Genomic DNA, 25,968 nt, shown 5'->3' with positions numbered 1-25,968 from the left:
AGGGGCCCCAAGGCTGCTTTTGGGTCTGACACTCTCTGCTGTAGAGACTTTCATCGGGGCATCTGTCCTCTGCAGCTGCCCGTTGGTCGAGCCAGTGCAGCCCGCTGACTGAGCTGGTGCCAGGACATTCTTTGCTTCTGTCCCTAGACTACTGTCAGGATGATGGCATGGCAGGCGTTTCTGACGCTGCTGGGAGAGGGGGCTGCCAGACTCTCTCTTCTGGTCATTCTCCCTGGGGAGGAAAAGATTCCAGAAAAGCAACCACCCCGACCCCTGACCCCTGACCCCGTGGACTATCTTAAGAAAAGCACAGGCTCTTGCGCCTTTTATCTTACGCTCCCACCCCCCAACTCCCACCCCACATGGCAAGACCACTGGCAACGGAGAAAACTTGAGTCTCTGAGAGGAAAAGACTAAAGATTCTAACAAGAGCCTTTTATTGCGAACATTTGGGAAGCCCCATTTTTCATGACTGTTGGAGATTCAGGTTGTTTCCAGCATTTTCCTTAAAAACTGTATTACATGGGGTGCCCAGGTGGCTCAGCCGGTTGAGCGTCCGACTCTTGATTTCGGCTCAGGTCATGATCGCAGGGGCTGAGCTCGCTCCGCAGGCTCGCTCCGCAGTCTGCTTCAGATTCTCCCTCTGCCCCTGCTCTCTGCTCGAGCACTTGCTCTCTCTCTCTGTCTCTCGTGCTCTCACTCTCAAATAAGTAAATCTTTTTAAAAAAATTACACTACAGTGCACACCTTTGTTATTCTTTTTTTTTTTCCTCTTTCTGGGGCCAGTTTTTTTGTGACAGGTTGCCCAGAATGGGATTACTACCTTAATAGGAGTGAACATCTTTAAGGCACTTGATACAGGTTGCCAGACAGGTTTCCAAAAGATAGTGCTGGCTCATGTCCCACCAGAATTATATAAGGGGACAATCCAAAAGTCCCCAGCCCACGGCCAGAAGGTAATGATGGCTCGTGCTCACGGGAACTAGGCGCAGGCAGCCGGGTTGAGCGCCGTCGGTCTGTGGGTGCTGGAGTCACGTTTGGTACTGTTCCCTTCTAGGTCCAGATGTCATCTGTCGGTGGTGGACGTCCGCCATCACGGTGGCCATCAGCTGGCTCCAGGGAGACGACGCGGCTGTACGCACTCATTTTACTGAAGTAGAGCGTGTCCCCAAAGCCCTGGAAGTGACAGAGTGCGTAAGCCCCCTTGACCGGTTACTTGTTTCTGTCTAGGGCACCCCCCGAGGCCCACGTGCCAGGCTCACTTCTCTGTGTTAGCAGGAGCGAGCGGGTCTGAGTGGTCATTGGGGTGAACGGTCAGGCAGCCGGGGGACTATGTGGTAGACGGGGAGAGAAAGCGAGAGGCAGGGAGAGGGCGGCACGGAGAAACCGAGCTCGGCAAGCACCGCGTCTGTGCGGTATTGTCCCCGCGGCTGTCTGCTGATTCCCGGCGCCACCTCCCCCATGCCCCGCGGAGCCACAGGCTGCAGGGAGAGCAGTGCGGCTGCTGGCATCTTCGGAAGCTGCTGGTGAAGCCAGGCAGTGTGATGATGGCTCAGGGCTTGGGAGGGCTCTAGAATCCTCTCGTGGGCTAGTGTGGTATCGTTTCCTTCCAGCTGTCTCTCAGCCCTGTGTCAGCTCTGTCACTCAGAGGGCCCTGGGCCCATAGCACGAGCGTAACCAGAGAGCTTTTGACCTTCCTGTTGGGGGACTCAGCGCCTGCCTCTTAGGGGGCATTTGGCCTATAGTAAGTGACACTCTGCTATTGCTGACTCCGTGTCCCTAACATCTTCTGCAACTCCAGAGAAGTAGTAAAATGCTCCAAGACAGAAAAGCCCCATCAGGTCTGGTCCTCAGAGCCAAGGCTAGAACATTTCCTGTCAAGCAGACCATGAACCAGGAGAGCAGGAAGGAGCCGAGAAAATAGGTCTAGGCAGGTTCTCTGAGGTAGGTCTGACACCCCCATTTCATTCGGGTAACCTGTTTTTCCAGCGCCCTGACCAGTCAGCTCCCGCCTTGCGCTCTGCCCTGCATGTGGCTCTCCCAGCCAGGGTGGCTGAGGACGTGGCAGGTCAGTCGTCCGGGGTCCCCTCATGTGAGCAGCAGAGCCCTGGCATCCGCTCAGACCCTCAGTAGACACTCCTGAATTCAGTCCCTCTGGGGTCCCTCTTCATGGCTGATGATGCTTGGGGGCCCCCTTGCAGCCCCAGCCTCTCCAGCCTCTCCCCGATCTGCTCTATGAAAAGAAGCTACGTGTCTCGAGAGAGTTGAACACCCAGCTTCTGAGGGAATGGCCCCTCAGAGCAGCTGCAAATAATGGAGTCAATACATCATGCCACCACAGGTGGCAGCAAATGGGATTACGGCCACTTTACAGCTGAGGAAACTGAGGCACAGATGGTTTGTCAGGTGCTCTTCAGTGGCGTTCCTGGTGGGTGAGCCTGGGTCTCCGATTCTTTCCTCGCCCACACATGCCCTGTTCCCAGGTCTCCCTCCCCCTTTCCTGGTTCCATTGTTTATTGAGTAGATGCTTCACTGAGGGCCCTCTTGGTGGCAGCTGTGTTCTAGGCTCTGAGAGGCAGCAGGGAACAAGAGAGCCAGTTGGGGTCACAAGCAGGCGATAGTGGCCAGGCCTGCACGGCCACTTCTGTGGGCAGTTGGCGCAACTGCCTTCACCAGGCCAGTCGTGGCTTCTGGGAAGCGGCCAGCACGTCTCTTCACCCAGAGGGGTTCTGGGCCAGAGGGAGGGAGGCCCGCCTACCGCAGGCTGGTGTTAGGGTGACCAGAGGTGGGTACAAAGGGCCTGACCCCGTGGGTCAGAGGAGGCCGGGAGGGGGCAGGACAGGAGAAGACAGCCCAGGGGCCACCGTGGATGGACTAAGTCTCAGGAGACAAGTTGGTAGAAGGGGTGCTCCCCTGCGTCCACGTCAGCAGAGGCACAGAAGTAGGAAAGGAAAAGGAGGTGGGCGCCCGGAGCCATGGCTTGGCTGAGAAGGGCCTGCCCTCTCTCTGCTCCCCCTGTTTCCTTTCCTCTGGTCATGCTGGCCCCTGGATATTCTCCCATGCATCGGAGACTCATGGCCTTTGCACATGTTGCTTCTCTGCCTGGAATCCTCTCTAGAAACCCACACAGCTCACTCCTATGTTTCCTCAGGTCTCTGCTAAAATGTTCCTTTCCCAGAGAGGACATCCTTGACCACCCTCCCTCATGAGATGCTGCCTTCTTCCTCTGCTTGGCTTTCCTTCCTGGCACATCTGCCGCCTGTCCTTGCATCTTCCGTGGTCAGTGCATGTTCTCTCTGACCCGTCTAGAAAGTGAGCGCCCCCTCGGCTTGCTCGTGGCTGCGTCGCCAGGCCTGGGGCTCTGCCGCCCCCATCCCGAATGGAGGAGATGCTGTCGGGGTGGGGAGCCCCTCCACCCCCATTCAGGGCCGGCCTTTCGGATCTGGAGCCATTGTGGCAGCATATGGAGTGGACATACCTGCATGTCGCCAGCTCAGGCCCCGCCTCCTGGTGCCCGGGTGACGCCCACTGACCTCCCTCCCCTCCCCTTCCTTTCCGTGCCCAGGAGCCCTCTGGTGAAGGCCGTCTTGCACACCTGCAGAGCCATGCACACCTCACTCTCTGGGAAGGCGGATGGGCCGCAGAGTGCCTTCTGCCACTGTGAGCGGGCCAGCGGCCACCTCTGGAGCAGCCTCAACGTGAGCGGGGCCACCGGCGACCTCCCCCTCAACCACGTGAGTGGGGGTTTGTCTGGCCCCTCAGGGAGGTGGGCGGCTGTGGTGGGGAGGTACGCACTGGCCCACCTGGGTTTACGCAGCCCTTAGGGCCATCCGAAAGACAAACCAGGCCAGCAGGTGCTTGTCCCGCAAGGGTCGCCTCTGGGCCCATTCGGGGTCCCTTGTCAGCCTTCAGGCAAGCGTGTCTCCGCCTGCGCTTCGGCTGGGTTCCCTGAGTCCCAGACCCTGCCGGCCAGGGCTCTGCGCTTTCCCTGGGCAGCTTGCGCAGGGCGCCCAGGCCGCCGCAGGCCAGACTTCGAGGGGCCGCCCACCCGCGCCCGCACACGGCCCCGGCCCGCCGACCGCCCCGGGCACCTCCGCGGCCCCACGCACGCCTCCGAGCGGGCAGCTGCGGTGCATTGTAGTTGCATTGCATGTTCCGGCCGTACCCGTGCAATGTTTCCACAGTGCATCCCAGAGGCCTGCCTGGCCCTCGGGACGCTGCCTGCCCGTGCCCCCTCCCAGGGCCCCTGCTGTCCCTGCGGGATTGTCCGTCCCACTGGAGGGGAGGGGAGGGGAAAGGAGGGGGGCCCACAATGAGAAGTGAAGCGTCATCTGCTCCCTCAGGAGCCTGGTTTCCACTGCACGAAGGGGGGGATGAGCTGTGGCCTGGAGCGTTCGGTTCTGAGACCCTCACTGAGGCTTGGTCCCCAGCGGCTGGCCAGTGGCCTCCGTTACTGAGGCGAGCCCAGGAAGCGTGCCGGCCCTGCAGGACGGGCAGGGTGCAGAGAGGGCCCAAGAGCAAAGCCCACAGAGGAGCCACCGCTCACTTTGGGCCCCTCCTCCGTGGTCTCCGGTGGAGTTCGTCGTCGTGAGAGAACCAGATGGTCTCAGCTGGGTTTGGGGAACAGGAGAGAGGTTGTGGCGCCCTCGGGGCTGGGGCGCCCGGGTGGTAGTTCTCTGGGAGAATGGGCCGAGAAGGAGGAGATGCCGTGGAGCCTGGCATCTCTCAAAGGACAGAATCCAGCCCCAGGCTGCTCTCCCGTCCACAGGTGCTCCCCCCGACACTCACACCTTAGAAATGTCAGGTTCTGTTTGAAGAGGAAGGCCACCTCTGTGTCCCCGGAGGCTGTCGTCGGCCAGAAAACACTGTGGCAAAGGGTCAGGACACAGAGCAGGCACGAGGCAGGGTCCAGGGTGGGTCCAGTGCCCTGGCGAAGGGGCGAGAAGGGGAACATCCTGGGGGCGTCCATCTGAACCGGAGGACCGCACGTGACCCCGCTCAGAAAGGACTGGGCTGTCTCCTCACTGCCACCGCTCCCTTGTGCTGATGGGAGCCAGGCAGGCGGCCCGGCCTCGTGGGTGCTGGGCAGATGACAGTACGTGAGGCCCCCACTCGCGCGGGGTCCGTGCACCAGCGGCTGGCATTGACAGAGCCTCCCAAGGCCGGGCGCGGGACACACACACACACACACACACAGTGCTCTCATGTAACACAAACAGCCTTTGGTGCCCACTTCGGGGACGAGGAGACAGGCTGAGAGGCTCAGTCGTGTGCTGGTCGGTGGCAGAACCACAGTTGGTTTAGGGTTATGGGTCTAAACCCCGGCGTTCAGCTGCTCTGTGGTTCTGCCTTCTCGCACACGTGTCCCCAGCCCCAGGGACCACCCGGGCTGAGCCTTGGCTGCCTTGATGTGAGCCTCTCCTTCCCTTCCTCCACCTCCTGGCCATCCTTCCGTTTCAGGCCCCCCATCCCAGGGGGGCAGGGCCATGGCGCCTTCTGGGGCTTTCAGCGGCCAGGCCATCCGCGGGGGGGCTCCTGTGGTGTGGGAGATACCTGTGCCTCCCTGTCAGACCTCAGGGTTTCATTCCTGCCCCTGCCGCGTGTGTCCCTGACACACAAGCTAGCCCCTGCCCAGGCTTCCCTTCCCCACCTGCTGCCACAGAGAGGACCAGATGCCAGGAGCCCGAGCTCACCCTTGAGCCGCTCTCTTGTTCCCTGTGGCGTGTCTTCCAGGCCACTACCCCTCTGGGACCCTCCACTCCTCTGGGCGCGACTGAGTGTGGGGCTGGGGAGCCGCCTGATCCACTCGGGGATCGCTGTCCCGGCTGCCCGTCACCTGTCTCCTCCCTCGGGGCTCACTCCACAGGTGGTCCAGCTGCTGACCTGTGACCTGCTGCTGTCGCTGAGGACGGCTCTCTGGCAGAAGCAGGCGGGAGCCAGCCAGGCCCTGGGCGAGACATACCACGCGTCGGGGGCTGAACTGGCCGGTTTCCAGCGGGACCTGGGCAGCCTGCGCCGGCTGGCACATGGCTTCCGCCCAGCCTACCGCAAGGTGAGGCCAGGGTGCCTGTCAGGGGGGGGGGGGGGTGGGGGGCCTGGAACCCGGTGGGGCACCAGTGTGGGGTTGCGGAGTTGGTCCTCTGAGGTCTGCCGGCTCGCCTGTCAAGCGCCGGACCTGGGGCCGGGGACCCCCCGCTCTTGCTTGTGTTAGGTGAGTCCCTGCTGGGCACCCGGTCCCCGAGCATGGCGGTGAGCGGCCCGGTGGTCGCGGGTGGAGGCTGGCGCAGAGCACCCCTCACCCACCCAACATGAGGATGGGAGGAGCTCCTGGCCCTGGGATGGCTGGGGGACACGGAGAGAACTCTACTCTGGTTTTTCTCATTGGTGTCAGAGTGACCGAATCTCCCTAGAACTTCATTTAATTCTTTTTCGGAGCTCCTGGGGGCTTTGGTTCTGCTGCCTGACCGCACGGAAGATCCCTTGCTGATGGCCACGGGATCTGAGGAGTCTCCGAGGGCAGTCGTATAATTGGGCTTATTGGACCCAAATAACTTTCTTGTTTTATTTTTATTGCTAATTAGAGTAATGTACTCAACATGTTTTTGCCTGAATTACTTTCTAAAAACTCAAGTGAGAAGGCCAGAAGTGTCCATGAGGGGGGAAGGGCACGGAAAAGCCAGGCTGCCTTCCCCTGGGCCCTCATGGGTCACACTGTGACTCCTGCGTGTGGTGAGCCAGGATGGCCAGTGGACAAAACACATTTATCACCGGTGACCCACCCTCCAGCGGGGAAAAGAGGACATGTGCCCCCAAGGTTCGGGGCCCCGTGGTCTGCATCAAAGGCCTCCTCGTGAAGCACCATTTCCATCCTGCCCCCCACACTGCTGACACTCCTTAGTGGTCCCCCCCTCCCTGTGGCCTCCCGTGGCCTTCCTGGGTGGCACTCAAGACCCTCCCCACGATGAAGATACGGAGTATAAAGGAGCCTTGAGATCCTAAGGAATTACGGGCCTAGGCCTTGCCTCCTATTCCCCAGTGACTCGAATTTACAGAAGGGGGGCACTTTGTGGCCTCTCTTTTTTTTTTTTTTAAGATTTTATTTATTTATTTTGACAGAGATCACAAGTAGGCAGAGAGGCAGGCAGAGAGAGAGAGGGAGGAAGCAGGCTCCCCGCTGAGCAGAGAGCCCGATGTGGGTCTCAATCCCAGGACCCTGGGATCATGACCTGAGCCAAAGGCAGAGGCTTAACCCACTGAGCCACCCAGGCGCCCCTGTGGCCTCTCTTTTTGAAGAAACTGAGGGAAATGGGACCAGCCCTCCAGCTGCCGCTGCCTCACCTCAGCCTGATCTGGAGCGGGAGGCAGCCCCCCACCCCCACCCCCACCCCCGCAGGACTCGAGGCTGCACCCAGGCCTCGGCTTCCAGCCCCGGGGGCGTGTCCCTGCGCTCCTTGTTTCCAGGAGAGGGGAGCGGTCCTTTGCCTCTTTCTGGGCTGAGTCTCACGCTGCCCCCCTGCCGGCCTGCACCCCGCTCCCCACTCTTGCTGCTGCTCCCAGTGGCCCACTGGGCCTGGATGTCAGAGGACAGAGGTGGCTTCCAAGCGGAGAGCAGGGAAGGGCCATGGTGGGGTGGCCGCTGAGATGCGGGGAGCCGCGTCTGCGGGGGTTGGAACAGGCGTGTCCCCTGCCCCTCCCCAGCTGTTCCTGCATGAGGCCACCGTGCGCCTGATGGCAGGAGCCAGCCCTACCCGCACGCACCAGCTGCTGGAGCACAGTCTGCGCCGGCGCACAGCCCAGAGCGCCAAGCATGGTGAGTCGGCCGCGGGCACCCCAGCTCTGGGCCGGGGAGGAGCCCGGAGCGCCGTAGGGCTGCTGTGCCTCAGGAGCAGGGAGGGGAGGGCGGGGCCCTGGAGCCACACTTTGTGGGGTACATCTCAGCCCCACCCCCGAACTCTAGGCGGGGTGCTAGCCGCGTGCCCTGCGGGTCATTGTGAACCAGGGAGGGCACCAGAACTCACCTCATTGGTGGGGCGGGGGGCAGGGGGGTCTGAGGTTCAGTAAACGAGCCCCAGCAAGCCCTCGGAACAGCCCCTGCGTCCTGGAGGCCTCCCAGTGAGGGGTTCCTCCTCGTGTCTCGTTCCTGCAGGAGAGGTGGACGCCTGGCCTGGCCAGCGAGAGCGGGCCACCGCCATCCTGCTGGCCTGCCGCCACCTTCCCCTGTCCTTCCTGTCCTCTCCGGGCCAGCGGGCGGTGCTGCTGGCTGAGGCGGCCCGCACCCTGGAGAAGGCGGGTGACCGGCGCTCGTGCAACGACTGCCAGCAAATGATTGTCAAGTTGGGGGGCGGCACAGCCATTGCCGCCTCCTGACCCCCGGGCTCCGCCCACTGCAGCCCCCCCTGCCCCCCTCGCCCTCCTCCCTCTGTCTCTCGGGTCTCTCTCCCTGCTCTCTGTCTAGCTGTCTCTCTCCCTGCTCCCTCTGGGAACTGTGGGGTGAGCCTGGTCTCCTGAGCTGTCGCCTGCCGAGGCGTTGGACCACCTCAACCTGGTAGGCCCCTGGGCCGAGCCCCAGAATCTGCTGCGGAGAGAGGCCTGTGGTCCAGGAGCCCATGGGTCTGGGAGAGGAAAGCCAGGGTAGGCAGGAACTGGGGAGCTCCCTGACTTGAAAGCAGTGGGGGGCTCCCGATCTGCTTGGCTTTTGCCTCCGGCCCTCCACCCTCCCCAGTTCTGCTCTCCCCGAACATCCCCCTTTCCTGCTGCTTGTTTTTTATCAGGCTTTCCCCATGGGGGACATAGGTCTCTGGGCACCAGAGCGCTTCACCCTTGGCACTGGGCCCAGCTCGCCCCCTTCCTCCTTTTTATACAGATGTTTTTATATCCGCGTGCTGGGGTTTGCCGTGACTCGGGGCTGAGCTGCTGCGGCATCTTGATTTCTCTCCTTGAGTCTGTGTCCCCTCCCCGGTGCCTGACAAAGCCAGTTCATTGTTTTCTCTTTATTACACGGGACAGCCAGGGAAGGAGGGGGGCCCGGCCCTGGGGAGGCAAGTGGGAGGCAGGGGGCAGGCCTGGGGTTGGATGAAATAATGTCGGCATTATTTTTTAATTTTCTAAAAAATAAATGGTATCTTATTTAATTGTCCTGTTCCTTCCCGCTCCCACACCCCCTGGGATGCCAGCCCAAGTTCAGGGTAGGCCCAGGGGGCTGGAAGAGATGAAGCTACCCATGGGGCCTGAGGACCGGGGGCCTCCAGTGTGGGCTCTCAATTCCCGCCCACCCCAACTCCTACCTCCACTGTCTATTTTTATCCCTAACTCTTGACCTGGAAATAAGCCGGGGCGGCAGGGACCAGCCCCCAACCCCTCCCCATCCCTTTCTGGGGAGGACACTAGGACTAATGCCCCCTGCCTTGACAGGGGCCCTGGGAGGAAAAGTGCTCCCTTTTCTGGATCCCCCTGGCTTGGCCCTCAGGCCGTTTCTCCCAGGATCCAAGGACTGCGTGAGACCCCAGAGTCTGCTGCAAGGCCGAGAGGGGCTGCCGTCCCTCGCTCCCCGCCTGGGCTGGGGGGCACCAGCAGGGGCTCCCCCTGACTCCCAAGTGCAGGCTGGAATGGCTCAGCTTGGAACCTACCCCCTTTCTGTCTCTGCTGCCCACACACACTCTGATTTGTGGCCCTGCCCCTCCCCCCCGCCCCTCCCCCCAGCTGAGCCAGCCCTTGTGTCATGTGTATATACCGTGCCTTTTCTCATTATTGTCTAGGGGTGGGAGGGGGTGTTTTTCACAGAAAAGGGGATACACCTGTGGTTTCCTTGATATGAAGTCATTCACTGTGTCCTGGATGTAGGTTATTAATAAACACAGATTGGTACCACCCAGCAGGAGGTGTGTGAGGGTCTGTGGTGTGACCGCTGTGATGACAAGCCAGGTGACTGCATGGCTTGGCTTCTGGTGGGTCAGGGGCTGAGGACAGCCTCTCCCTCTCTGCTGAGAGGCCCCTGGAAGGTTCCAGTCGGAAGGACCTTCCTTGCCCCCCACACACACCAGCCCCTTCCTTCTGATGCCCGCTCCCTGGTACATGCTCCCGGGGCCGGGACAGAGCCTGGGATACAAGGGCAGCTGGAGGTACTGCTGGAGGCAGAGGTCCCTGAGGCCAGGACACATCTGGCTGCTCGCAGCAGCAGTGGTTTTGGAATTGGGGTGCTAAGCCCGTATGTGTTCACCCCTCAAGGATACATCTCTCCCCTTCTGGGGGTGCTGCCATTCGCTTTCCTCTTCCCCGCCCGCCGGATGGACTTCCCATCCAAGTCCAGCTCCCTCCCGTACTTCCCAGCTTGGTCACCTGGGGCAGAACCTCACCTCCGCTTCCATGTGTGCGCGACAGGGATGACAGTCCCCTCCTTTAACAAAGTCCCCATAGACCTGTTGGCCAGTTTCAGTGATAGGATAGGTACCAGTTTACAGTTAAGTGCCCTGTGCACCTGCCGAGGGGCAAGACCACTGGGAGCGGTGGGCGGGAAGGGGAGGAATCCGAAGTGACCTGGGGGACAAGCCCAGGTCTGGACCTGGCCTGGCTGAGAAATGAGCCACTCCCCTCTTTGAAGGGCAGTCACAGCAGGCCACACCGTCCCAAGGGCCAGAGCAGCCAGGAGAGGCCCAGCTGCAGCATTTTCAGTGGTGGCCCTGCCGGTAATCCCAGCCTGGCCCCCCTGGGATGGAGATCTAGGGGCCTTGGGACTGCAAATGCCCCCACCTCCCAGCAAAGCCCAGTCGGCCTGTGTCACCAGGGTGGGTGGCTGTGGGTGGCCCATGCGCCCGGGAACCTGTGACTTTTGTGCGTTTTGTGAGTCTCTGCAGGCTCCATGACTCAGCACCCACCCTCCTCCGCCAGCTCTCTGCACAGCTGCAGGATGGGCTGGGGGCGCCCCACCCCCAGTTGAGGGTATGAGGACCAGCTCCCCTATAAGCCACAGGGGTCCTCACTGCAGACAGGACCACAGACTCTTGGCTCTGGTAGGTCCTGCGGCTTCTGGGCCTGGGATTCCTCAGAAGCCAGGAGAGTGAGGTGGGCCCTCCTCCAGGTGAGGAGCTGGGGGCTGGGGGCCCTCCGGGCAGCCCTGCCGGCAGGGGGAAGACAGACTGCCTGTTCCTCGCGAGCAGCACCGCCCCACCCCAGCCCTTGCCCGCACACACATTCATACTTTCCCGCTTCCTCGGACTGCCCTGCCCGGCCCTGCCCTGCCCTGTCTGCCATTCATCAGACACACGGCAGCAAAAGACAGCAGAGTCCTTAAACTGCTCAGCTGGGTGACCTTGACAAGCTACTCAGGTCTCAAAACCTCAGTTTCCTCATTTTTAAAGGCACACACCCGTAGAGCTTCTGTAAGGATTAAATAAGAGACGCAGCAACAGAGGGTGACCGTTGTTACTAACAGTGTACCATGCCTAGGCTACACGGGAGGGAAACTGAGGCCCAACTGGTTGGCTTTGGTGATGTCCCACAGTGAGGGGCATAACCCAGACCTCAACCTCCCCAACAGTCCGTGGCACAAAGAAACTCGTATGCCCAGGCTGCTGGCCATGCCCTGAGACACAGTGAGGTACCCAGGCTTGCCTGGCAGGAACGGGGAGAGCTGGCTTAGCCGAGCATGTGTGAGCACCCCCCAGTGGGGACACTGCCAAGGCTCTGTGTCCAGCATCCCCATTCGCTTTCCCCCCAGAGCAGCTACTGGGAGGAGGCTCCCCCATCCTGAGCACCAGCTGTCTGCTTGGCCCACTGCCCACACCCATTAGGGGGGTGGCCCTGGACCAAGCTGGCCAAGTGGCCTGCAAGCCAGGTGCCGGCTCAGGGCCAGATTATGTCAATGAGGATCAGCCGGGCTCAACCAACTCAAGACGAAGAGTGAGTGAGTGGCTGGAGCGGGGGACACCTCCAGGAAGGGGCATGGACCCTCCATGGGGCCTCGGGCCCCGACAGGCCTCTCCCCTGCGCTCTGGAGCCCTGCGATGGCTGGGGCGCAACTCCCACGGCTCCCACTGGTGCGGACATTAAGCTTGGCACTCAACCCTGACTACCCTCTCCAGCCACCTCTCCCTGGCTCCCAGAACACGCGCCCGCAGCTCTCAGGAGCCGTCCTTTGCTCTTGCACATGCTGGGCCCTCTGCTCAGACCGCCGTCTGTCCAGTCAATGACCAATGCTTCCTCCATCAGTGCCTCTCACCGCCAAGCTGGGGCTCCTTTATTCTCAGGGATGGGAGCCACAGAAAAAGGCTTTATTTACATGAGGAACCCGGGCCCTAGGACCCCGAGAACAGAGCCACTGGCTTTACGCTTTGGGCCCCTTCTTAGCCCTGCAGGCTCCAAGGCCCCAGTCCAGTCTGGGCGGGCGTAAGGAAAGGCTGGCCTTCCACGGGCGCCGCCCCTCCTCCCCCGGAACCGGCCCAAGGCGCCCCCCAAGGCAGACGAGGGCCCCCGGAGATGCGATGGCTCAGGAGAACCAGCGGCCCCCGTCTTCACACGGTGACCTCGGCTTTGCTGTTGGTGCTCAGGTGCCGGGGTCCGCGGCCCGCGCTGCTGTAAAGGCCAGGGGGCTGCGGGCTGAAGGCCTCGGGGAGCTTCTCCACGCTGAACTGGCGCCGGGGCGCATGGCCGGGCCGCCGGGGTGCGGGGGAGGCCTGAGCCGCCAGGTGGCCGCGGGGGGCCGGCCGGGCCTGGCGGCTGGCGACCCAGGCCTTGTAGTGGCCGGACCGGGCAAGGCCGGCGGGGGGAGCGTAGCCCGGCGGGGCCCAGGGGCAGGCGTCGAGCAGCGCCGGCAAGTCCTCGCGCGGCCGCGGGACCCGCGCCGGGAGGGTCAGCGGGGCAGGGTCGGTCGCGGGAAAACGCTGGTAGAAGTCCTGCGGGGTGGCTTCTGCGGGGACACCGGGGGCGAGCCAGAGAGCGAGGTCAGCCCCCGGAGGCGGGGCCCGAGCGACTCCGGGAATGGGGTAGGGAGAGGCCAGGCCGCAGGGGCGGAGCCTCAGCTTCTTTGGGCGGAACTGGGCGGGGTCACGCCTCGGGGGCGGGGCCCCGGCGGCTTGCGGGCGGGACAAGCCAGGGACCCGCCTCGGGACTCGGCGGGTCTCCAAGTCCCGGGCTCGGCTGCGGCCGTGGGGGACTAGCCGGGTGGCCTGGTGAGGGAACGGGAGGTCGAGGCGCGGGAGCCGACCGGCTGCGTAGGCGCGATAAGGACGCTGGCTGGAGCGCCGACCCGCAAGGCTGGGAACCGCGGAACTGCAACCGGGACCCCAAGCCTTGCTGTAATCTGGGAGCTTAGATACCTCACCTGCGGCCTTGAGCCCGCCTGCCTTGAGGGTGGCGTACTTGGCGAAGTCGGGCTGCAGGGTCATGCTGCCACCGCCCTGCAGCCTGGGGCCACGCGGGGGTCCCGGTGTTGCTGACCCCAGGGGCACGTTGTTGGGGCGCTTCTTATCTGGAACGGGAAAGGGAAGGTGAGACCCGGCCTGCTGGCTGGAGGACACTCTCCACCGGCACTAGCACTCTTTGTCCTCGCCCCAACTGCAGTTCAAGGAGAGCTGGTGTGGTGGCTGCTTGGGGAGACGGATAGAGGAACCTGACTCTCCAGTGCCTGGGGCAGGGGCCTGGCCCGGAATAACGTGGATGACAGCAGCCAGCCCCGAGCGGCTGCGGCCCAGTGGATGACTCCCCAGCATGTTCAGCCTGGGCCAGGCGCTGAGTCCCAGGACCTGCTTCTCATGAGATGGAGTTAATGTCTGAGAATCAGAACCCATGGGGGGGGTGCGGGGTGTTGTCTCACCAACAAGAGACCAAGAGGGAGGCTCTAGCCTGGAGAAAAAGACCCAAAGGAGTCCACAGGTTGGTGCCAGGCAGTCCCCCTGGGTATGGATCCAAGGCCTAGAGCCACAGCCTGAGCCAGGGATCCCTGAGTCTGGACCCTTCCTCACCAAGTCCCTGTGACTGGAAGTTGCAGGACACCAAGCGGGTCTCCCTTCACCAAGGGGAGCTGACCGGCGTGCCCAGCCCCCACTCACACCCCTGCAGAGGCCACAACTCATTCCAGTCGCCAGTCAGCTAAGAGCCTCTTCCCTCTCAGCCCCTGCCTTCTGCTCCTCCCAGGCCCTGTGCCGGTCCCCCAGCTTACACACCTGTGTTGTTGGGGGAGCTCCGGGGGAGGCCATCACCCATCTGCACCTGGACACAGCTGCCCAGAGGTGGGCCCAGGGGTGGAGGCAGTGGCTCCTGGGGGTCCGGCTGCTTCAGAAGTTCTGTGAGTGTCCTGTGGGGAACAGGGATGAGAAGCAGCCCTCCCAACCTCCTACTTCCCCACTGGCCAGGCGGGGCCTATCCAAGATCAGCCGCCACACTCTGTCACTCTTTCAACCTCTGTGGGCCTCCCTTCTGTCCTGTGGTTGATCTCACACATCTAGTTTCCACATCTGGTTTCCCCAACCTGGCCACTTCCAGGGCAGATCAGGAAACTCTAACGGGTTCACCCTGCTTCTCAAAGACTCCCCTGCTCCCAGGGTCCATTCATCAAGACCCGCAGGGTTGGGCCTCCTCTCCCCATGAAATCTCCGCAGGTGTACCAGGTGTACCAGGCCCTGGATTTGGCCTGTGCCGGCACTGGCGCCCTGTGCCAACAATTCTCCTCCATCTCCTTCCGCAAAATTCCTACTCATTCTTCAAACCCCACCAGAATCCCTCCTCTTCCAGGAAGCCTTCTTCACCTGCCAACCTAACTCCCTTCCTGCAGCAGGGGCTTCTGCTGGGTCCTGGGACAAAGCTGCCACACAGGCACAGAGGGGAGGACAAATAGGTAAAGGGTAGGAGGAGCCAGGAGATCCCACAGTGGCAACCCCGCACCCAAGACTCTGTGACCTTGGGCGGCCACCTCCCTGGTACCAGGACACCCAGTCCCACCCAGGTGTGATGGCATCTGACTGAGCCTTCCCTGCAGACACCAGACCCGGCCTCCCACCCAGCTGCCTTTGGTGCCCAGAATCCATGGTTTTCTTCTGGCACAGTCTGGTCCTCCCTCCTTCTAGGGCTGGGGGCTCAAATGGCTGAAGCACAGGGAAGCACACTAGAGGGGGCCCTCTGGGGTAGATGCTGTTTGGCTGCAAAGTGGCAAGAGCTGATCGCCACGCCCCGCCCACCCCACCCAATCGCGGCGGCTTGCCCCAGCGGTCCCACCTCCGCGCCAGCTCTCCCAAGCACCTGATTGTCATGTGGGGGGTGGGGGGTGCAGAGGGGGCAGGGGTCCGGCACACAGCCACACATGAGCTTAAGCTGGGCTCCAGACCTCCCCGGAGAAGCAAAAACAGGGCGCATGGGAGCTGGAGCCCAGACAGAGGAAGGGACTGGCCTAGGCCACACAGCACATCCCGGGTAGCCACATCTTTCCGAAGCATCACCAGACCCGCTTCCCCGTGCCCTGTGGAGAAGTGGGCTCTAGGGGCAATGTGTCTGCTAGGTGGCCCAGCCACCCCTCCCTCTGCACCCTCACGGCCCTCAGCTCCGCTGCCCCACTCTCAGTCAAGGCGCTGTCTTCTCCTTTGCCCAGCATGAGGGGCTCCAAGCTCAGGACCGGCCTCCACAGCATCTAGGACCCAGGATGAGCGCCTCAGCGTCACCACGGAGCCAGGGTTCCACTCCCAGCTCTGCCCTGCAGCTGTCCGGGAGGCAGGGGTGGTGGGGAGTGCCTAGGAATCCTTCATCCCCTGGCCCTGAAGTCTAGGAGGCGGAAGCATCCACACCTGGCCTACCCAGGCATGGGGGCGCCTCTCTCTTGTCGCCTCTAATACCAGCCTGTCGCATACCCAAGGGAGCCCAGACCTGGGTGAGGAGGGCACAGGCCCCAACATATGGGGGGGCTCGTGAGCGTGTCAGGGTGGGGGTAGAGTTCCAGGGCAAGGACACAGAGTCCCCATTAGAGCCAAGACCCCACTTGTAGACCCCACTTCCCACAAAGCTCAGACTCAGCTAGCACCTGTCCTTGGCCTCAGCAACAACGAATCTGTGTCCCCCACATTTCCAGCGCCTTCCTACACCCGGAGAGACGCTGACCCCTGTCGGGGATGGGATGGGTTGTGTATGGAGTGGAGCGGGTTGGCGGGTGGCGGGAGGCCTTCTCCCCAGGGAAAGAAGGTCAGGCCTGAGTCACAGCTTTGGGGGTGGGGTGGAAGGGAGGGGGGAGTGGGGAGAGAAGCAGGAGGGAAGAGACCCAAGAGGGCTACAGAAAATGCCCCTTCCCTTCCCTCCGATGGGGGACGGAGACGCCCAACGCTACATCAGCCTACGCTACCCCGCACTAGTGGGTCTCAGGCTCCAGGCCCGCTCTCTGGGGTGCGCGGTCGTGGTGCCCTCTGTCCAGGGCGACCAGCCCTCCCGCCCACTCCGGAGGAGGTGGGAGCCGCGGGGGAGAAGGGCTCAGCACCCAGCTCCCTCCGGAAGGTCAAGGGGAGACGGTATCAGCTGTCTCCCTCCACGAAGTGGGGATGGGGGGAGTAACAAGCCTGGAGACAGAAATAGGAAGGAAAACCCAGGAGGGAGCTGCCGAGAGGACGAGAGTTTCCAGCCGGGCGGGAAGGATGAGGGAGGGCGAGGGGGCGCCCACCGGTCGGGAAGGACCGTCCAGGCGCGGCGGACGGGGGACCCCGGGCCCGGGGCTGGCGCGCGCTCACCTGGTCACCGTGCGCCGCGCGCGCGGGCTGTGCGCCCTCTCCAGGCCCAGGCGCGCCCCGATGCCGGCCAGCACGAGCAGCGCAGCGACGCCGCACACCGCGTAGACGGCCGTGTGGCTGCGCTCGCGGCCCGGGTCCCGGGGCGCGGCGGCGTCGCGGGCACGCGCGGGTGGCCGGCCCGTCTGCACCCAGGCCGGCGTGTCGTAGTTGGAGCAGCGGCTCTGGTCGAGGCGCCGCGGCCCGTCGTGGCAGCAGAAGCGGTAGCCGCACGTGCCGCAGCAGAAGCTGTAGGCGCCGGAGCTGCAGTTGAAGGGCGGGTCCCACTGGCCCATCACGTCGTAGTAGCCGCGGCAGCGGTCGCCCCCGGCCGGGGCCGCCGTGCCGGGCTCCTCCGCGGGCTCCTGCGCCTCGGGGGCCCCCGCGCGGCCCGACGGCGGCCGCGCCCAGCAGCAGCGCCAGCCCGAGCGCGAGCCGGAGCCCCGGCGGGCCGCCGCCGCCGCCCCGCAGCCCCCGCGCCCCGGCCCGCTCCATCGGGCCCGCGCCTTCGGCTAGCGGCCCGCGCATGGTGGCGCGCCGCGGCTCCCTGCCGCCCGGCCTCCGGGCCGGCTCCTCGGCGCCCTCCGGGACCGCGCGGGCCCCGCCGCCCGGGCGCCGGCTGCGGCGGACGCCTCCTCGGCGGTCACCTTCCTCCTCGGACCCCGGAGCCGGGAGGCCACCGCCCGGAGCTCGCGGGGCCGCCCCTCCGGTGGGCGCGTCCCCCGCCGACTCACTTCGGAGCCGAGCCCGCGGTCCTCGCTCCGGGACGCCCCCCGGGGCCGGGCGGCCAGTCCTCGCCCGCGCGCGGTCCCCGGCCTCTCCCCGGCCTGGCGGGCGTGCGTGGCCCGGGCCTAGCGGGGGCGGCGGGCCGCCCGACTCCGCTGCCTTCCCGCCGGCCGCTCCGCGCTGCCCGCGCTCTGGCTGCGGCTCGGGCTCCGCGCGGGCTCGGGCGGGCGGGGGAGGGAGGGAGCGAGGGGAGGAGGGCGGGCGGGCGCGAGGCAGAGCCGGGGGAGGAGCGCGGCCGCCGCGAGGGGAGGGAGGGGGCGCGGCAGGGCCCGCACCGCTGGGGCGCCCCCGCGGGAACCCTCCCCGAGGGCCTCCCCGGAACATTCCTCGGAACCGGGGGCTCCAGGGCCTTCAGCTGATGCTCTCAGGGCTGTTACTTCGGACGCAGGCCCGCGGGAGTGCGCCTCGGTTGTACAGGTGCGGGGACTTAGGGGACAGAGAGTCCCGGGAGGGTCGTTGCCGCTCCCACCCCTTCCTCCTCCTTCCCATCCTCTCCGTCAGTTCTGGCCGGGACAGAGTGTGACAGGTGGCAGGCCCTTTCCCCACTCTGCGCCTCGATTTTCCCGCCTCTCGAATGGGAAGGAAACCCCGAGCAGAGCCGCGCCACAGAGCCAAGTATGGGTCGTCTCTGCGCCGCCTGGAGCGCAGCGTTACCCCTGGGCCGTGCGCCCTGGTCCCCAAATCTCTTGGACCCCGGATTGGGGCCCTGGGGTGTCGCCACTTCTACGGCGATGGGCATGGCCTGGTCCGCGTCCTCCCGGGATCTCTTCGCTATCCCAGGTGTGGAGGGGGGAGGAGATTAGGCTGGACCCTGACTCGGCTGCGGGGGGCGGGGCCGGGCCGGGGGGCGGGGCCAGAGGCGGACCCTCCGCTCGGCCCCACGAAGGACGCTCAGGTGCCCCCCGCCAGCCCCCGGAGAAAGGGGAGGAAGGCGGTTCGGAACTTGGGCTTAGCACAGAGCCGTTCCATGGTGTTTTCGAAGCTGAGTTTAACTGGAAAATGTGACCGATCCGGGGCGCCTTGCTTCTCTCTGCCTCAGTTTCTCATCTTAACAACAAAAACTCTTCGGGGAGGTGGGTGGTGGGCAGATTCATAATCCACCCCTTCCAGGAGGCAGGGGGCCAGTACGGTGCCTCCCACTGTCCAGAGGGGAGCACCAGGAGAATAAGGGCTGCGCCCCAGTGTTCCCACACCGCGTCGTATCTGCTGCATGAATGAATGAACGAATGATGTGACTTTAGCGTCTAGTTTTTGTAAGATTTGGGCTCCCAGGGTTCTCCCTGCTCCCCTTTGCATGGTGTCTTCACTCAACGACTGGGATCAGCTTATAAAAATGGAGGAAGTAGAGGGGGAAGGAGAAGGATTTGCATTTAAAGGAGGATCAAGTCCGCGTGTGGTGGAGATGAGGGGCTGACAGGCTAATTTCAGGTATTAATGCCTAGAGGCCCTCCCTCCTCAGGGTCATTCCTCCTGCCCTGTCCAGAGATAGCCGGCTCCCTCCTCCTCCCCATACAACACTCTTCTGATCCGTCTCAGAAGACCCTACCCTGTTAGAAGACTATCACAATTTTAGAGCCAAAGAAAATAGATGAGCAAAGCAATGAAGTGAAATTGCCTTAATCCCATCACCAGGGACAACTGAGGCTAAAATAAGCCCCACTTTACATACTGTTTTTTAGTGACTCGTTTTTTAGTTTACTTTGCGCTGTCAAACTTTCCATTTGTTATTCTGTTTAGAACTTAGTTGCTATATTCCTGGTGCAGCCGTTCTTGGTCCCCGGGGGCCCGGGTCGGGGGTGTTGTTCTAGAAAGGGACTCCATGGCACAAACTGTCCCGTTTGTATCAGTTTTCCCACCATGCCCTCCAGTTTACCAGGGCTCTCTGGGGGACTGCTTCTTCCCCTTTTCTCACCCTATGACTGGACACTAGGTTTAAGAGGTTTGTCTCTGTCCCCCTGGGACTGTGGCCTCATCCTAGGTAGGATGGCCTGACTGGTCCCAGAGCTTCCAGTGCTCCTCCCTGGGTTATGTCCCTTCCCCGGCCCCCTCTCTCTCTCTCTCTTTTTTTTTTAATATTTTATTTATTTATTTGATGGAGGGAGAAAGAGCACAAGTAGGCAGAGGAGCAGGCAGGGGGGGGGGCAGGCTCCCTGCTGTGCAGAGAGCCCCATGTGGGGCTCATCCCAGGACCCTGAGGTCATGACCTAGGCCGAAGGCAGAGGCTTAACCCACTAAGACACCCAGGCGCCCCCCCCCCTGGGCCCCTCTCTTATCCCACTGTCCCAGCACCACTGGGTGCCCCGCTGAGATTCCAGCCCCTGTTGCTGCCATCAGGTCCACTTATATATATACGTGTATATAATATATGGTTATAGATCATATATATCATACATAGGTCATATATATCATATACACATGATATATATGATGGTTTGTCCGTGAAGGAGCTGGATCCGGAATTACAGCCCCTCGCCCCCCCAGCAGAGGTCCAGCCTCTAACTCCTCCCCACATCCAAGGCTTCCTCCTGGTCTCCGTCTGGCTCAGTGGTCAGCCAGTAACCATAGATGCCCACATCTACCAGGCCAATGCCAGACACTGATGCTCTCTCAATATTAACACGGAGCCTGGGGGCAGGCGGGGGGGTGAGGACAAACGCAGAGACAGATTAGGGCTGACTGACTGAACCCGGGATCTGGCCATTCATTCGGCTGGCGCTGCCCCTCGGGTGCCTGACCACTTGCTGACCATCTGGAAATGGAGCAGCCCAGCTAAGGAGTGACCCCTTGGCCCAGGTTACCCTCCCTGGACCCTGGGGTCTTTCTCCTCAGTAAGGTACCAGAGCACCTGTCTCTCGGCTCCTCTGCCTGCCCCCCCAAGCCTGTGTCACCAAAAATCGCCCATTGATCCAGGCTTAAAATAACCCCTGGCATCTGCAGCAGGCCCCACGGGGCGGGCAGAGGAGCCGTGTCTCTGTGCCTGAAGGGCACCCGCCCCGCCCCCAGCTCTGAGCGCCAGCAGCTTGAGTGTGAGGGTGTCTGCGTGTGCTTCCGAATGAGAGTGAGAGTGCGTGTCTGGGGGCAGCCTGGTTATGAGCCCTTCCTTCCCCCATGGACATGTGCGTGCACGTGTGTGTGTGTGTGTGTGTGTGTGTGTGTGTGTGTTGGTGTGCATACCCCTGGGCACACGTGTTCTTCCTTCACGGTTGAGTCCTTGCCTGGTGCCCAGCTCTGGCTGTGCGAGGCTCAGGGTCCTGAGAGGTCATGGACATTAGGGAAAGCCCGGGAGGGACCTCAGTGTCCCCATTTTAGACTGAAGGTCAGTGACCAGTCTGCCCAGCCCTGGGCCAGGGAATTTGGGATTTCCTAGAGACAAACCCAAGACCCAGAGAGCGGAAATGGCTTGCTGTAACTGGCACACAGCCAGGAAGGACCAGGGTCTGACTTGGAACCTGAACTCTGAGTCTCAAGCCTATTTCTGATCAGTTTAATACAAAAAAGAGAGCAGTGGGAAGTTCTGGCCCAGAGGCCAGGCAAGTGTTCCTACAGCCCGATAACATACTCCATGCCTGACGATGCCTGATGTGCCCCGACTCCTACAGGAGCCCCTGGTCTTCCCTGCGCCCCGACTCCTACAGGAGCCTCCTGTTCCCAGCCCCAGGCTGTTCCCTGTCCCCAGAATGCCTTTCCAGCCCCTCACAAGGACGGCTCCTACTTATCCTTCATTTTGGAGACAGACTAAGGCGGTTTGGGATTCCCACTCTAATAGGACCAGCCAATCTTTCTAGGCCTGTTTTCTTTCAGCTAGCACCTCTCTGGCCGGGCTGCAGGGAGAAGCCAGTCCCCCCCAAACCCCATGGAGAAACATGCAGGTACATGCTGTCCAGTGTCCCACCTCCACGGCGCTGAGACAGTGATTGCCACGGTGGGTGCCATCCGTAAGCCTCCACGGTCCCATTCCCAAGCCCACTTTGCTTCCATTTCTTCCGTGATAGAGGGCTGCCCCAAAGCAGAGATTCTAGAGAAAGATGGACTCCCTGCTGGCACCGATGCCTATGCCAGTGCGGGAGCAGGTCGGGAGGGGGAGGACCCGTGGCTCCTTTGTCTCCCTGAGAGGCAGCTTGTGACTCAGGCTCCAGCTGCCTGTGGGAGGGAGGGGGCGCCCAGGCTGAGGTCCTGAGGGAGCAACATGGGGGGGGTGCTGGGAGTGGGGGCTTAGCCTCGAGTCCCAAATCCTGGAGCACCCTCTCCCTGGAGCTCCCCTCCCCTGCCTCAGGGCGTCGCGCTGCAGACATCACAGCTGGAATTCCCTGATTAACACCCCCAGCCTCAACCTTCCAAAGGCCCCAGTGAATATGCAGATCTGGACTGGCCACTAAGTCCACACGACGGGAATAGATTCAGAGAGGACAGAGCTCAGCGGAGGCCACACAGCGCGTCCCCCAACCCGGCATAGCCCCCCCCCCCCCCCCCCGCCCCCGTCCCGCCGGTTCCTGGACACAATTCTGAGGTCAGCTCCCAGCCCACAGCGGTTTTTGCGCCCCTCGACATAGACGCCTCGCTCCAAAGCCGGGGCCATGCCCTGCATCTGGCCCGGGATGCTCGTGAGGACCGGAACCCCGCGTGAGGGTTTGGAGAAGGTTCTGGTGGTCTTGGTCCCGCCGCTCGTCGGGGGCCGCCCTTTCTCCTCGCCCCTTGGCCTTCAACTTGCTCCTTCTACTCGCCCCGGCCCCGCCCCTTTCCGACTCCCCGGGGGCTCGGTGTCCCTCAGCCCCGCCTCCCTACCGACCCCGCCCGCAGCCGCGCCTCCAGCCCGGTCCCCGCCCGCTCCGTCCGCGGCTTCAGGTCTAGGTGCCTCCTGCTGGGCTGACCGCGGAAGGTGCGGAGCTAGACTTTCGCCTGCCCCGGAGTCATCTCCTGGATCACAGATTCTCTGCAGCTCAGGGAAGGTGGAGGAGATGATCAGAGGCCCTCTGGGCCCCGGGACCCCTGTAGCGTAGCCTGGGCAGCTTCCCCGCCCTACAGAGTCCCGGGAAAGAGGGTGGGCCTGGAACAGGGACATCCGTGCCCTCCCCGCTCCTCCCCCACCCTCCTTCCGCGGGACCCCGGGCCGTCGTTCCTACCCCACCGCCACCCCCGGGTCGGGACCTGGCCGCTGGGGAGCAGGTAGAGACTGGAGGGAGGGCAGATTCCTGCTCTGGGTGGGGAAGAATGGGACCTCAGCCGCCCAAAAAAGAGCAAATCGGAGTGAGTTCCCACCCTGTGCCCAGAGGAGTGCCAGAGGGGTCTGGTGAGACCCTAAACGGTGGGGTTGGAGAAGCACCCGGGGTTCCCTGAGGGGGGATGGATGCCTCCCATGAGCCGAGGGGCAGGCAGGAGCGCAGGAGAGGTTGGACTCAGCCCCACCGGGCACTCTGAGGTCAGGGTACCCACCTCTCCAGCTCCCCGCCCCTGCGCCCTGCTTCTTGACCCTTTTGCGCCCGCCCTCTCCTCTGCACTTTTGCACACAGTCCCCTGGGCCAGGAATGCCTATTCTCCGCTCCATTCCAGCAGGAAAAGTGGGCAAGGCTCAGGGCGTACTTCCTACGGTCCAAAGCACTTCCTAGATGCTGGTCGGTCAATCCCCCTGCCTGGGCTAGGGATCGCCCTGTCCTGTCGTTAGGTCCCACTCCTTCTCTCCCATTGAACCAGGACCTAATGGCAGGGCCCGAGGCTGACCTCCAAGCATTGCCCAGAATGGCGCTGGCCCAGAGCAGGTGTGTTTGGATCTGGTGTGACCAGTGGAGCAGTAAACAAATGGGCGAGTGGCAGGAGCCGAGACCAGAGCCTCAGACCAGCTCTGGGAAACTCACTTTCCAGAGGAATTTCCGAGGGCTGGTGACTCCATCCCAGGGAAAGGAGGAGGAGGCACTCTAGGGTGAAGACCCTTCTACTTGCCACATGACCTCTTTCATCTCCGAAGGCGGCTTGGCCCTGGGGCTCCATTTCGGAGATGAGGAGGCAGGCTCGGAGGGAAGGGCTGTGTGGGGCTGTCCTGGCTAAGACCGCGGGAGGCAAGGGGTCAGGTCTCTCCTCTGGGGCCTCCCCAGCTGGGCCGCCCCACCCCCACCCTGACCCCAGAGCCCAGGGCTGCTGGGCAGGAAGTGAAAGGTGCCTGCAGGAAGCCCCAGGAGGAACTGAGACCTGAGCCAGCCCTGCCTCCACCTGCCCGGGCCCTGGGGACCTCAGGGAAACCAGAGCCTCCTTCAGGAAAAACTGGCCAGAAACCCAGGCTGGGGGGAGGGGAAGCTGCTTCCCTAGGTCCCTACCCCAACGAGCAGTTCTTCCAGAGACTATCTTGGGTCCCTTTTAAAGCAAAAAGAGACCAGTTGGGGAGAAACATCTTTGAGAGTGACGAAAGTGAGTAGTCAAGCCCGGAATGGATTCCTGGAGTCCGTCATCCCCAAGGAGGGCACCTGGGCCAGTGACCTTCTGGACAGGGGCGCCGGGCAGGGGCTCGAGCCTCTCTAGCCCAGCTCCACCACGGTGGGCAGACTGTAGCTTGGGCCAGATCCTCTCACCTCCAGGGCCTCTTTTTTCCTATCTGCAAAATGGGACATCTAATCCCTGTTCGCGGACATGAACTGGTCCAGATTTTTAGGAAATCAATTCAACCCTCAGGACCCATAAAAAAACTCAGGCAAAGGTTTAGGTCAAGGAGGCAGCGCTACCTCAGCTACAGTAGTAAAAGCTCAAAACAACCAAGTACTCAAGTGGAAGCCTTTACAAATGTTGAAAATCTTGTTGGTGAAGTGTTGAAAGACCAGACAAAACTCACCAAATATGACAGCCAAGGTACAAATTTATGCGTGTAAAATGATTACAGTCACTCAGGCTTATGGGTCATTTCTCCATGGCCTCCACCCTGGGTCACTGCCCTGAATTTTCCAAAGCGTTTACAAAGTATTTGTCTTGATTTTTTTCTAATAAAAAAAAAAAAAACTTTTTAAAAAGCGAACAAGGGATGCCTGGGGGGCTCAGTCGGTTAGGTGTCTGACTTGGGCTCAGGTCATGATCTCAGGGTCCTGGGTTGGTGTCCAAGCTCCATGGGGGGCTCCCTGCTCAGTGGGGAGTCCGCTTCTCCCTCTCCCTCGCCCTTGCCCCACACTCATCCTCTTTGTCTCTCTCCAATGAATAAATAAAACCTTAAAAAAAAAAAAAGAAAAAAGCGAACAAATACCCACGCACCTCCTCCGGGTGCTGTCCTTAAGATCAAAAGCTGTGACTTCATTGAAGCCTTCTTAGAAAACACTTCCTGGGACACAGAGCCAGAGACTGGAACCCCCTGAGTGGTGGGGTCCTTTCCTGGGGTCTGGGGGACACTGACCCCCTCGTTGCCCACGCCTCCCCCCGCCTCTGCTCCTGGTTCTTCTCCAAGGAACCTCCCTTCTGTTATTTGCCAAGTCTTGTCCCTCTCTGGGTCTCAGTTTCCTTATCTGTAAAATGGTGGGGTGTGGACAAGGATCTTTTCAGGTTCTTTCAAGTCCTTCTCCTCAGACAGCGGACAGCAACAGGCCTGGAGAAACACTTTGCATCCAACACCTCCCCACCCCCCGGCCCCAATTTTTCAGAAATGGAAACCGAGACCAGAGGGGAAGCTGGGGTTTGGTTAGGACACAGTGGTGCCAGAGGTTTGCATGTCTGGACCCCAGAGGGGTTTTACCTCCAGGGCCCAGCCCCCTGCTCTGGTACAAAAGGTGAGTGGGAGGCAGAGGGGGCCGGAACAGCATAGACTCTCCAGTACCCAGATGAAGTAGAGTGGAGGTCTGGGCCCATGCTGGGCCAGCTTCCCACCCTCCTGCAGACTGCCAGCCCTCTGACCTTGCCCCAGCCACCTGGTAGCTTGCAGAGAGGGGCACCTGGGATGAATTCAGGGAGGGAGTGGCTTAGGAAGAGTTAAATTGGGTGTCAGGGTGCTGGGGGCTCCAGCCGTCTTCTGGGCTGAGAAGCCGGTGGCCAGGAAGGGTGGGTATCTGCCAGGCAGCTCTGCTGGGCAGCTCAGGGAGAAGTGGGCAGAAAGGCATCAGATGCACGGAACAGAACATGGCCAAGGCCCTATAGTGGGACAAATGGGACCCAAAACTCCATCTTCTAATTCCTAGTCCATGTTCCTTCGGAGGGTGCTAACCTGTGACAAGTTCCAAGGACTGTCCAGGACAGAGTCCGGGTCAGGAGGTTCTAACTCTGTAGGAGAGCCGGCAGGAGACGCAGTGCCTGGCCAAGTACGGCCTGGTCTACAACTCAGTGAGAGGGTCTCAGTCCCAGGTCCCAGAGCAAGGGGCACTGCTGTCAGAGGAGCAATTCCCCTGGGAGATTGGGTGACCCCGGGGGCTGGCACAGAATGGCCGAGTGACCATAGCACTTAGGGCCTAGTGCTTCAGGGGGCAGGCCATGGAGAGAGGGAGCTCAAAGGACA

At 62.1% G+C, this 25,968-nt stretch overlaps 2 protein-coding genes across 2 annotated transcripts in view; one reads left to right on the top strand and one right to left on the bottom strand.

Annotated features, from left to right (window-relative positions):
- Positions 1-9,131, top strand: part of LOC111157453 (sterol regulatory element binding transcription factor 2) — a 56,785-nt gene extending 47,654 nt beyond the window's left edge. Inside the window, 5 exon segments of the mRNA XM_022518863.1 lie at positions 1,058-1,190; positions 3,566-3,734; positions 5,867-6,052; positions 7,699-7,810; positions 8,147-9,131. Coding sequence (XP_022374571.1) covers positions 1,058-1,190; positions 3,566-3,734; positions 5,867-6,052; positions 7,699-7,810; positions 8,147-8,367 — 821 coding nt within the window. The 3' untranslated portion in view covers positions 8,368-9,131.
- A 3,375-nt stretch (positions 9,132-12,506) lies between these two features.
- LOC111157450 (shisa family member 8) lies at positions 12,507-17,225 on the bottom strand. Its single transcript, XM_022518859.1, is given in 6 exon segments — positions 12,507-12,901; positions 13,316-13,462; positions 13,737-13,739; positions 14,157-14,287; positions 16,695-17,138; positions 17,140-17,225. Coding segments are annotated over 6 exon segments (1,206 nt in total).
- Between the last annotated feature and the right edge of the window lie 8,743 nt (positions 17,226-25,968).

The sequence above is a fragment of the Enhydra lutris genome, unplaced genomic scaffold, assembly GCF_002288905.1.
Source record: "Enhydra lutris kenyoni isolate GAN:26980312 unplaced genomic scaffold, ASM228890v2 scaffoldscaffold55, whole genome shotgun sequence".
Taxonomy (NCBI): Eukaryota; Metazoa; Chordata; class Mammalia; order Carnivora; family Mustelidae; genus Enhydra; species Enhydra lutris.
Note: the sequence above shows the minus strand (reverse complement) of the source record. Positions and strands in the feature narration are given on the sequence as shown.